General features: G+C 37.0%; 1 protein-coding gene across 1 annotated transcript in view; it reads left to right on the top strand.

Moving 5' to 3' along the window:
* The window catches only part of LOC123940780 (B-cell CLL/lymphoma 7 protein family member C-like), a 134,110-nt gene extending 121,985 nt beyond the window's left edge, over window positions 1-12,125 (top strand). The window contains 2 exon segments of the mRNA XM_046003691.1: window positions 11,514-11,848; window positions 11,850-12,125. Coding sequence (XP_045859647.1) covers window positions 11,514-11,848; window positions 11,850-12,125 — 611 coding nt within the window.
* The last annotated feature ends 827 nt before the right edge of the window (window positions 12,126-12,952 follow it).

The raw sequence follows: 12,952 nt of genomic DNA, 5'->3' as shown, positions 1-12,952 counted from the left end.
ATGGGACTCGATCTGAGGACACTGGGATCATGACCTGAGCCAAAGGCAGAGGCTTTAACCCACTGAGCCACCCAGGCACCCCGCAATCCATTTTTATATACTTTGTTGCACCTACTTTTCCATGAAAATTCTGATTGTACTTTTTTGCAGTAATACTTTGTTTTTATAACTGGAAAGGTAACATACCTTTCCTCCTTTAGAATATTAGAGGCTTCTTCTGTTATTTCTACTCATTGAAATTATAGTCCAGTTTGCTAATTTTTATTCAGTCAGCCTAACAATTAGGTGGAAAAATTTAATCAGGGAAACTTTCCTGAAGTAGGTGAGTTGGGAGCAAATGTTTATTCCATGTTGGGGAAAATGAACAGGAGAGCGTTCCAACTGATGGGAAACTCAAAGGCACACAAATAAGCAGCATGGAAGAATGGAAAGTTGGCTAGATTTAGCTGGAGGGGAGAGTCAGTCTGTAGTGGGAAAAGATAAAATTAGAGAGGTACAAAAGTGCCAGTTGACAGGAGACCTTGAATTAAAAGCCAAGAGTTTGGACTTGATATAGTAGGAGTAGCTGATTCTTGAGCAGGAAGGTGGCATGATAAAAATGGTATTTGCAGAAGATTATTTCAGCAGCTTACAAAGGCATAATTGTAGCAAAAGGAGACAGGAATTAGGGTCACCAGCAAAGAAGTTATTGTAACCCTTGTTTGAACAGAATTGGCCTGAAGTCACAGAAAAAAAGGCCAAAATGATGACTATGTCAGATGCTCTAAAGCAAGAGGTTTCAAATCTTGGGTCTTGGCTCACCTATTCCAGAATCATCTGGAATGTTTGCTAGTTTTCATATTTCTATACTACATGCCCAAACTCTTTTTTAAAAAAAATATTTATTTGACAGTGATCACAAGTAGGCAGAGAGGCAGACAGAGGGGGGTAGGGAGGGTGGGGAAGCAGGCTCCCTGCTGAGGCAGAAAGCCTGATGCAAGGCTCAATCCCAGAACCCTGAGATCATGACCTGAGCCGAGGGCAGAGGCTTAACCCACTGAGCCACCCAGGTGCCTCAATGCCCAAGCTCTTTAAGGTCATTCTTTCCAGGGGAGGAATGGGAATGAGCATTTTAACAATTGCCTATGTGATTCTTTCTTTTCTTTTCTTTCTTTCTTTTTTCTTTTTTCCCCACATGGCAGTTTGAGAAGTTCTGCACTAAAAGAAGAATTCAGGGAACATGGTAACTATACTTGGGAGTGTAGAGGGGGAAAAAGAGTTCATTGATTACATGGCTGCTGGCCTAGGACTCAGGAAAACATGATTGAGCAGTTAAGAGGAAAAAAGAAAACTAATAGATCTTATTTTTTTAGAGAAGTTTGAGGTTTACAACAAAAGTGAGCAGAAGGTACACAGAGTTTACATATACTCTCTACCCCTACATACCCACAGCCTCCCCCATTAACGCCCACAGAGTGGTGCACTTGTTCCAATGGGTGAGCCTACCTTGATACATGCTTATCACCAAAGATCCATAGGTGACACGGGCTTCACTCTTGGTGTTGTACATAATAAGGATTTGGAAAAAGTTATACTGAACTATGTCCACCACTACAGTAACATACAGAGCCGTTTAGCCCCACAAATCCTCTGTGCTTTGCTTATTCTACCCTTTCCTCCTCCTGAACTCCTAGCAACCACTGAGAATTTCACTGTTCCCAAAGTTTTGCCTTTTCCAGAATGTTATATAGTTGGAATCATACGGCATGCAGCCTTTTCAGATTAGCTTGTTGCACTTAGTAATATCCATTAAAGGGTGGATATCTCATTTCTTTTAGGTGCTGAAAATATTCTATTGTCTGGATGGATTATAGTTTATTTATTACTCACTTACAGAAGGACATCTTGGTTGCTTCCAAATGTTGGCAGTTTTGAATAAAGCTGTTATAAACATCCATGTACAGGTTTTGTTTGGATATATGTTTTCAACTCCTTTGGATAATTACTAAGGAGCATGACTTCTGAATTACATGGTAAGAATGTTTAACTTTTAAAGAAACCACCAAGCTGTCCTCCACAGTGAATGAATAATTTTGCATTCCCACTAGCAATGAATGACAAGAGAAATTTAAAATAAACTTCTATCCAAAAAATAATAATAATAACCTTCTATCATAATAGAAATCATGGTAGGAAAGCATTCATGGTAGACAAGATGCTAACTTGTGTTGTCCACATGTTAGAATTGAAATGAACAAAATCCTCACAGAAATAGACTTGAGACAATGAGAGAACTAGTGGGATTTCAATATTAAACACAAACATTTTGAAAATACTGCACTGTTGATGACATCTGACACCATTAAATACTTGATGTTGCTTTACACAAAAATATAGGATCTAAGATATAGGTTTCCCCACATTAAGTGGAAAGAAGTATCAGAAGACAGTTGCTTCCCCCGCCCCAAACTTGAATTGGGACAGTGAAAACTTGAAGTGTTTAAAAAAAAAAAACACAAAACCCTCAGATTTCCAGGTCCCAATCCAGAACTGAGTCAAAATATCTAGGAGAAAAATGTAGGAATTGGTATTTGGCAAGTTTCTCAGGTAGTTTTTTTTTTTTTTTTTAAGATTTTATTTATTTGACAGAGAGAGACACAGCGAGAAAGGGAACACAATTAGGAGTGGGAGAGGCAGAAGCAGGCTTCCCTCTGAGCAGGGACTCTGATGCGGGGCTGGATCTCATGGCCCTGGGATCATGACCTGAGCTGAAGGCAGACATTTAATGACTGAGCCACCCAGGCAGCCCTATCAGGTGATTTTTATGATTGCTCAGATGCTAATTGTCTCCTATTGAGATCCATAATTCTAAAACAGTCCACAGAGGGATGGGTGTGATATATGTTGAGATAATACAGGTACAATATAATACAGGTGTATTATATAATACAGGTGTAATATATAGACCTGTTCCTAGACATGGCTAAATGACATGACATTAGGTGCAGACAGAAGTACTCTTCTGGATTAAAAGAACAGTGATTCTCAGTCTGGGGTGATTTTGTTCCCCAGAGGATAGATGGTAACATCAGGAGACAATTTGATTGTTACAAATTGGGGTGGGGGGAAGTACTATTTGCATCTAGTGGTATAAAACATTCCACAATGCAAAGGACGGCCCTCACCTTTCCACAGCAAAGAATTACTGGCCCAATATATTCACAGTAATAAGACAGAATCCATAAAATGAAAAGGAATAATAGTTAAATGCAATATGTGAATCTAGTTGGGATTATAACTTAAAATTAAAAGTAACATTGGCAGCAGCTACAAAAGACCTTCTCAGCACACTTTCAGACAATTTGTCCATGGGCTAGCCATTATATAACAGAATCATTATTTTTTCTAAGGTGTGATCTTATTATGGTTAGAAAAATGAATGCCTTTTTAAAGATATGAATGTTGAAGTCTGAACCTAGTTTCAAATGATAGAGCAAAAAATAATGTACACATACATGCGTATATATTTTTAAAGAGAGATGACATAATTGTGGTAAAATGTTAACAAATTTTAATATGGGAAGAGGAACATAAATGTTCATTTATTGTTCTATCGATTTTTTACTATGTTTGAAATTTGTTCATTAAAAGACAGTGTGGAAAGTGCCATGCTAAGTATTTTAACAATGTATATTTGGGATTGGGGCCAATTGGTTCCTTATGATTTGTTTGACCCCGAAGTCATTTTTGACCGCCATCTTTCTACTGCAGGAGACCACTCCCACTACTTCCTGTTCTTAGTCATTTAAAGTCCCTGAGAGGCGTTTTGCTGACTGAAACAGAGGTTTAAGCAGCTGACATGAGACTCAATGAAGAATCTGACAGAGAGGCCCATCCTCTCTCATTTCAGTTCTCTTTCCTCTTTGTTTCATCTAGATGACTTTTGCTCTCCGGTGGCAAGGATTCCAGACTGCCTCACGAGAGCCAAGTCTTTCACTTCTGCTGTTGGGTCCAATTACCTGTGTAGTACCTGCGAATTGGGGGGGGGGGGGGGGGGGGCTACTCATTGGCTTTCAAAACCTGTCCCTTCAGGCACACAAAATAGGAAAAGAGATAAAGACTCACACAGTTTTGCTTTCACTGGAATTATCTACACCCTACCACAGCCACTTCCTAATCGTGAGATGATAACTTCGAGTGACCGCATTCCGACTGTGGCGAGGCTGTAACATCTCTGGCTGTCTCCTTGCCCTGCCATACATTCCAGGGCCACCAGCAATTGCACTGAAACAGGTCTTTCCCTTTTGGACAGTTTATATAAGCTATTGCCACTTTTACTAACGTTACTGTTGCTTTTTCACTGTTGTTAAACCTCTACCAATATTTTTCAGTGTTTCATCGTGCCTTGCATACTGGGGCGCTTTGTAGATACTTGATGATTTAATACAGCACAGGTTTGAAATATGGTAGCTTCTACAACTGGCCAGAATATTCACATATTGATGAGAAGTTAAGATGGTGGGGATTCATTTGGAATTAGGTCAAGAATAACTTTTGAGAAGAGCCTAACTGAAGTCAGTTTCATATTCCCCAAATCCTAGATAAACAGATGCACTGATATAAATTTGTTGAGTTTACTTTCTTATCTTTGATGTAAATGGCTATATGTTGGTTAACTATTTATATTCATAAAGAAATACAGTCACCTGATTTTTGAATTACAATTATAATACAAAATAGGGCTGATGATGGCTTAATGAAAGTGGCTTCTGATGATGACAAAACTATGGTTATATCTTTCTCACCAGAACGAAGACCCTCTAAATGCTCCTTTTTCATAGTTGCAATTTCTCAGAGGTCTGAAACCTCAGTGGGATGAACAGAACATGCTGGGATTGCTTTTAAATTCTACTGTCATCATGAGGTAGAAAATTACATCCTAAACAGGCAGGCTGGCTCTCAGTTTCATTTTATATGACTTTTTATCAAAGCCTGAAACACTTTTTTAACTCTTCAAAAAGTCCTATTTCTTTCTCTTATGTCTGAACACATATGCTTTGAACAGTGGTCTACATAAATGCTCAGCATCTAAGTGAATATTTTTAGGCTTTGTTTTTTGTGTATGTGTGAGATCAAATCATTTCTTGGAAGTTATGTGAGCATCAACTTTCCAAATAGGTCTGACTTTTTAAATAAAATTTCCTAAATTAAGAAGTTTCAGTGTAAAGCCTTATTTCCTAAAAAGAGCTACACAGATATGTTCACCATCTTAGATCAGAGGCATATCATCTAAATATTGTCATTTTGCAAAGTAAAAATGTATTCTAGAATCATATGTGTATTTATTGTATTAATAATTCTTTTATAATTATTCAGAAAGAAAAACTGGGCTATACTTTACAGTTAGAGCTGAAGCAGTTTTCTAATAGATATTTTAGTTATGGCTATAATAATTATGAAATTTGAATTGTAGACAGTCAAAATATTCAATTTAATTTAATCTTTTCTTGGAATTAATAATATGGTGATGAGTAAAAAAAAAATCCACAAAATAGTATGTCTTTTTTTTTTTTTGCAGCAAAAGTATGTGTAGATACATATTATTTTATAGATAAATAGATACAGACAGATAAACCCATAGGAGTCTAGAAAGGACCATACTCCAAATTTTAACAATATTTTTATTCAAGGATTGATAATACAGAAGGGATGGATGTGTGTTGTAATTCCTCCTTTGTTGTTAGTTTTATTTTCTAAATTATTCAATAAACATACATTAAGTAATAATGTGCATGTGTGCCTTAAAAGACAGTGAACACTTATACTGCTTCACAACAGGATTCTATGGAAAGCCGAACCTTCTTTAATATGTCAGCGTGTTTGTTGGCCTTAAAATATTTCTGATGACGGTCAAGGTCAAGTATTAGCTTACAAGCAGCACAGCCTAAATTATCCTTTCAACAAACTGTACTAAATAATGACGTGATAGGTAAGGAATACATTTTAGTCACTAAATTAATAAAGGATTTAACTTCTAAGTGACATCTAACATGTCAAATAATTTCAATATACTCAACTATAGACAATAAATGGCAACATAGTATTATTGGCAAAAACATTTTAGAAACCTTGTGAAGACAAGAGGGGAAGACCCTGCCCACAGGGATCTACCGGGAGCTACCACAAACAGGAGCAGACAATGGCTTCAGAGTCTAGCTAAAATGTATCAACAAACGTAGCATATAACATTCCCATGTCAAGGGAGAAAAGTAGTTGACTCACTCATGAGGGTACACCAATAAGAATTTTCAACAAAGTACTGAGTAAACCATGAGCTTAAACCAAATGTAGTAGATTGTGAATGGAGGGCTCAGGCAGGAAAGAGTGCAGACTATATTATTTTTGTTACGTGGAGATATGCATAGATAATAACAGAAATAGCAGAAACATCTTCCATCATGGCCATAATGACAATCAACTGTGTTAAAATGAAAATGTATGCATTTATTTGCACTTGTTATCTGTGAGGAAAGTTCTCTCTCCTAACGTTCAGTCTTTTTTTTTTTTTTTTTTTAAGGTGGGGAAGGCAGATAGGAAACAACCGTGGAAAAAGTGTCATATTATATAAATGTGTACAAAGTAATTTGGAGGCAGAGGACTAATAAAGTAATTCTTGGGATTTGGAGAAGACATCCCATTGGAGGTCATGTTCATTCTGGATTTTAAATTATAAAATTATAAATTATAAACAGTTTTGTATGACAACCATCTCTAGCAGGCATTTGGCTGATGCTGTATGATATGTTTGTCAGCAAATTTACCAGTGAGTTGTATATTGCATGTTTTCAAAAGGGAAAAAGTGACAACTACCTTAGAAACTTCATGTGCATATCGCAAAGCTAATGTTTGTATGTTTCCTCCCATTTCCAAAGGGACACAACACAGGAGACTTACAATCAAAATTCTAAGTTTCTTCTCCAAAAAAGGTCTGGTTATGACTGAATAATAATTCAATTTAAAACCCCAAAGTCTCATTAGAAAAATAATATCAATTCAGTCTAAATAGTAACATTCTACTGCTTTCATAACATCCAAACAACATACTATATAGCACAAGAGTTGGCCAACAACCTAGTCAAGGCCCTGTCTTGATTTCCTAAGGTTTTAGATTCTGACTCTACTTGAGAAGGTAGCACTGAAAGAGCTTTGTGGAAGAAAATAAACATCTGTGATATTTTAGCATAAGAATTCATGAGTTATGAATTTATGAAGTGATAGAGTCACAAAGTGGTAAGAAGCCAATGAAGAAAAGCTGGAAGTAAATGATGGTTCATATTCATCAGGATCCTGAAGCCCAAAGAGAATTTCAGTAACTTCCTCACCAACATAGCATTAGCCAAATGTTCATTAGGGTCCAACACTTCAATAATAGCTGGGAATTTAATACCATACTTTCAATAATGGGCAGTCAACTAGTAAGAACATTAATAATAAAATAGGAGACTTAGGGGCACCTGGGTGGCTCAGTTGGTTAAGTGTCTGATTTCAGCTTAGGTCATAATCTCAGGGTCCTGGGATCCAGCCCCACATTGGGTTCCTTAATCGGCAGGGAGTCTGGTTGTCCTTCTCCTGCCCCTCTCCCTCCTTATGCTCTCTCTGTCTCTCTCTCAACTAAATAAATAAAATCTTTTTTACAAAAGAAAAAAATAAGATAGGAGACTTGAATAGCACTGCAAACCGAATGGAACTAATAGACATCTACAGAATACTCAACAACAGCAGAATTATATATATTCTTTTCAAGTGTGAATGGAATTTTTTTTAGGATAGACCATATGCTAGGCATAAAACAAACCTCATTAAATGTAAAAGAATTATAATAATAACATGAGGTATGCTTTCCAATCACGATGGAATAAAAGTAGAAAACATGAACAAAAAGAAATCTGGGAGATGCATAATTATGTGGAAATTATACAACACATTCTTAAATTACCAGTGGACCAAAGAAGAAATCACAATAGAAAACAGAAAATACATTGAGAGGAATAAAAATAAAGATACACATGATACACATTATACTGAAACTTATGGAATTCAGCTAAAGTAATGCTCAGAGGGAAGTTTCAATTACAAATGCATATATATATATATATATATATATATATATATATATTATATATGTAATAAATACTATGCACACACACACAGAAGCAGAAAGATTTCAAATTAATAACCTAAACTTCTACCTAAGATAGAGGAAAAAGAAGAACAAAGTAAACCCAAAGCAAATGAAAGGAAATAAATAATAAAGATAGGAAATAAATAATGAAGAAGGAAATAAATAATAAAGTAGAAATTATTGAACTAGAGGAGAGAAAAAAATAGAGAAAATCAATGAAACCAAAAGCTGATTCTTTGGAAAATTTAAGACTATTGACATACCTTTAGCTAGACTGACAAAAAAGAGAGGTGAGATGGGAGTAGGGAGGGAAGAAGAGAGAGAGAAAACTCCAATTACTAGAATCAGAAGTATAAGAGAGAACAGTACTACCAATCTTTCAAAAAATTAAAATTGTAGGATATATGCCAGTATATTAAATAACTTAGATGAAATAGAAACTAAAAAGATACACTGTTACAACTGACTCAAGAAGAAACAGATAATTTTACAGACCTATAACATGCAAAGAGATTGAATTAGGAATTTTTAAATATCCCCCCAAAAGTCCAATCCCAGATAGCTTCATAGGCAAAATCCACCATTTAAAGAAAAATTGATACATTTTCAAAAAAATCTCATAAAAAAAGAAAAACAAAACAAACAAACAAAAAACAGAAGGGAAGGAGAACTCTCTAACTCATTCTATGAAGTTAGCATAACTCTGATACCTAAAACCAGACTACCAGACTAAGATATAAGAAAAGAAAATCACAAATGAACATCTCTTATAAAAGTAGATGTGAAATCTTCAACAAAATGCTAGCAAACTGAATCTAGCAACATACCAAGAAAGGAGGAGGGGAAGGAAGGAAAGGAAGGAGGGAAGAAAGGAGGTGGAGGGGGAAGAAGGAGGAGAGGGAGAAGAGCAGCAGCCGCAGAAGTAGCACCATTGCTAAGTGGGATTTATCTCAGGAATGCAAGGTTGGTTTAACATTAAAAAAAAAGTATACAACATATAAATGGGACAAAACAAACAAAAACCAACTATGATCACCTATATAGACACATAAAAAGCATTTGAAAAAATTCAACTCTTTTCATGATTAAAAAAATGAAAACAATAGGAGTATAAAAGAGTTTCTTCAAACTGATGAAGGACATCTATAAAAAATCCACATTATGATTAACAGTGAAGGGTTGAGTGCTTTCCTCCTACAGAGAAAAGAAAATCATGTTCGGTCTCTTCACTTCTATTCAACACTGCACTGGAGTTTCTAGCCAGGACATCTAGGTGAGAAAAAGAAATCAAAGGCATCCAGATTGAAAAGGGAGACAAAAAAATTATCCTATTTGTAGTTGATATGATCTCATGTATAGAAAATCCTAAGCAATCTACTAAAAGAATGATTAGAACTAAAGTGAGTTCAGTAAGGTTGTAGCATATAAGAACAATACACAAAACCCAATTCTGTTCCTATACCATTTCAATAAGAAATGGAAAAATTAAATTAAGAAAATATTCCATTTACATTAAAAAATACATTTAGAAATACATTAACAAAAGGAGTGTAAAACTTACACTCTGAAAACTACAAAACACTGTTAAAAGAAATGAAAGAATATTTAAATAAGTGGAAAAAACATTTCATATTCATGGGTCTAAAGATCTAATATCTAAGGATAACATTACTCCCCAAACTGATCTACAGATTCAATGCAATCTTTATTAGAATCCCAGCTGGCTGCTTTGTAGAAACAGACAAGCTAACTTAAAAAATTTATGTGGATTACAAGGAACTGAGAAGACACAAAATAACCTTGTAGAAGAACAAAATTGGAAGCTTCATACTTTCCAATTTTAAAACTTATGCCAACACAACAATAATCAAGATCGTATAGGAGTAAGTAAGGGACAGATAGGGCAAGACAGGTAGGAGGTGAAGTGAGTGTGGTCATGCAAGGAGCTATGTAACCAGGTTCACAGAAATCCCAGATGTGAAGAAATAGACATGATATTTATGAGAACACCTTGTTTGTACTCATGATAGTTACAAGTCCACAAGGTTCCTTCTAAATATAGACATAATATTAATAAATCCACCATGATATTGACCAGAAATCTACCAAGTTCCCTGGTCAATTTCCCATAAATGACCCATCATAAAAACCCTTGGTGGTAACCCATTCTGAACCCCTCTTACCCTAGACAGCTCTTTCCTTTCTGTTCTTACCTTTATTTAATAAACTTTCACTTCACTTCACCCTTTTTTCTGAAGGATTCATTTCTTGAGTCTGTGAGATAAGAACTCTGAAGTCCTGTGACGGTAGTGACATAAGATAGAAGATAGACTGATGCATAGAACAGAAGAGTTCAAAATCAAATCTGTGTGTCTATGGCCAAATGATACTCAACAAGGGTACCAAGACCACTGAACAGGGAAAGAAGTCTTTTGAACAAGTAGTGCTGGGAATTTTGTGTATTCACAGGCAAGAGAATTCTCTCACAGTATATATATAAATTAACTAGAAATAAATCAAAGACCTAAATATAAAAGCTAAACCATACCACTGCTCCAACCACCTGCTCCCCCACAAGCACAAACCACCAGGCTCACTCTCTCTAAAATAAATAAATCTTAAAAAATGAAAGGAATAAAGTACAGATACACATGACAGTATGGATGAACTTTGAAACCGTGATGCTTAGAGAAAGACACACACCACACAAAAAAAATCCATATATTATAAGATTGCATTGATATCAAATACCCAGAATAGGAAATTCTACGGAGACAGAAAGTAGATCGGTGATTGTGTAGGGCTGGTGAGACTGGAAAACAGATGTGCAATAGCTAAAGGACCTAGGAATTTTTTTTGAAGTGATAAAAATGTTCTAACTTGACCGAAGTAGAAGTTGTACATGAGTATCCTAAAAACCACTGAAGTGGCTTTTAGGCGAAATTAAGGTATGTGAATTACATCTCAAAAAACCTTTTAAAAAATGCTATTTGAGGCCTCTCCCAGACAAACGGAAATTGTGGTTAAGTAAAATAATTTTGCTTTACAGTTTTACATTGCCTCACACATGCCAAGTGACATCACATCACATGATCTCAAGTGATCTCAGCGACAACTGCAAGAAATAAAATTAAATTAGATGAAGTAGTTTCGAGAGTCACCAATGATCACTCAACTTTGTGGAGTGGTTTACTTTAAAAGATCAACTGTAAAGGGAGGGCTCAGACAACTGCTGCAGGGACAGCAGGCTGAGAGAGTGGCACCTGGGCCTGGTGCAGAGCCTGAGTCGGAGGGACTGGAGGGGAACCAGCCCTGGGCCTGGCCTCAGCCCCAGCTCCTACACCATGGCCAGCTGGACTTGAGAACCAAGACCAGAGCTTGGCCAAGGATGACATCAAGAAGCTGATGGCCACTATCGAGAAGGTCAGAGGATGGAAGAAGGGCTGGGTGACTGCGGGCAACACTTCATATATGTTCAAATGCGTGCCAGTGGTGGACCCCCAAGGAGGAGGAGCGACGAAGGTGAGGTGGCAGGACAGAGAGACCCTGGGCCCAGAGAGGCAGGGCAGAGGTACCAGGCACCAAGGGGATGGCCTCATTCTTCTGGATCTCAATGATGAGAACAGTAACCAGAGATTCCATTTGGAAGGCTCTCTGCAGAATTGCACTGAGCCCAGCCCTGGGGGCAACCCCCATACAGAGCCACCCCGTGTCACTGGTGGGACCACTGGCAGAGGTCCCACAGGGTTCTCAGCCCCTGAGGCTGGGCCAAGAAAGAGATCCTGAGGGCATACCTGCAGGCAGCAGTGATGAACTCCCCATGTTCACCAAGGAGGAGCCTGTTCCAGAACTCCTGGAGGTCGAGGCCCCTAAAGCTTACTCCACCTTGGAGCTGGTGCCACCTGTCCCGGAAGCAGCCCAGGCTGACCCAGAGGACTCATTGCATCTGCACAAATGTCCCTGAGTCCTGAGAAGCTGGTCTGCCTGTCCTGTCACCCCAAAGGCCCCTTTGGCTTTTCTCAAATAGAGATCCTTTTGTTAAAGAAAAAATAAAAAAAATTAAAAAAAAAACTTCAACTGTATAAATTGATATTCTTTGAAATGTCAGAATCTCATTCAAATTTAAATCACCTATAAAATGGACAGTAATTAAGCGGCCCATTGATGTCTGGTTATGCTCCTGACATTAAGTAAAATCCTTTTTGTTGTTGTTGTTGCTTTTAATTTGTTTGTTTGATTTTGAATAATGGTAAAGTGAAAGCCAAAAAAGAGATTTTACTTTTACAAAATCAAGGTTTTGGTTCCTATAATAATTCCTAATTATTTTAGGATACTATTTCTTTTTTTTTTTTTAAAGATTTTATTTATTTATTTGACAGAGAGAAAGATCACAAGTAGGCAGAGAGGCAGGCAGAGAGAGAGAGGAGGAAACAGGTTCCCTGCTGAGCAGAGAGCCCGATGCGGGGCTTGATCCCAGGACCCCGGGATCATGACCTGAGCGGAAGGTAGAGGCTTAACCCACTGAGCCACCCAGGTGGCCCATAGGTTATTTCTCATAGTCTTTCCATATACGATTTTTGGTAAGTATGCATTTCATTCCTGTTCAGTTCAGCTGTCTGAATAAGAGGTCTATTTTTATGACATCTTGACTTTTTTTTTCAATGAAAGACAAAGCTATATAAAAGCTCAGTAACTATCCAGTGATTACTTCTAATTAAAGGGATCTGATTTAAAAAAGAAAAAGCTGTGGGAAATTAAAAGGAAAGTATGGTGTGCCCTTTGCATACATGT

This window comes from Meles meles, chromosome 4 (assembly GCF_922984935.1).
Source record: "Meles meles chromosome 4, mMelMel3.1 paternal haplotype, whole genome shotgun sequence".
Classification (NCBI taxonomy): Eukaryota; Metazoa; Chordata; class Mammalia; order Carnivora; family Mustelidae; genus Meles; species Meles meles.
The sequence above is the reverse complement of the archived record's forward strand: the minus strand, read 5'-3'. Positions and strand labels throughout refer to the sequence as shown.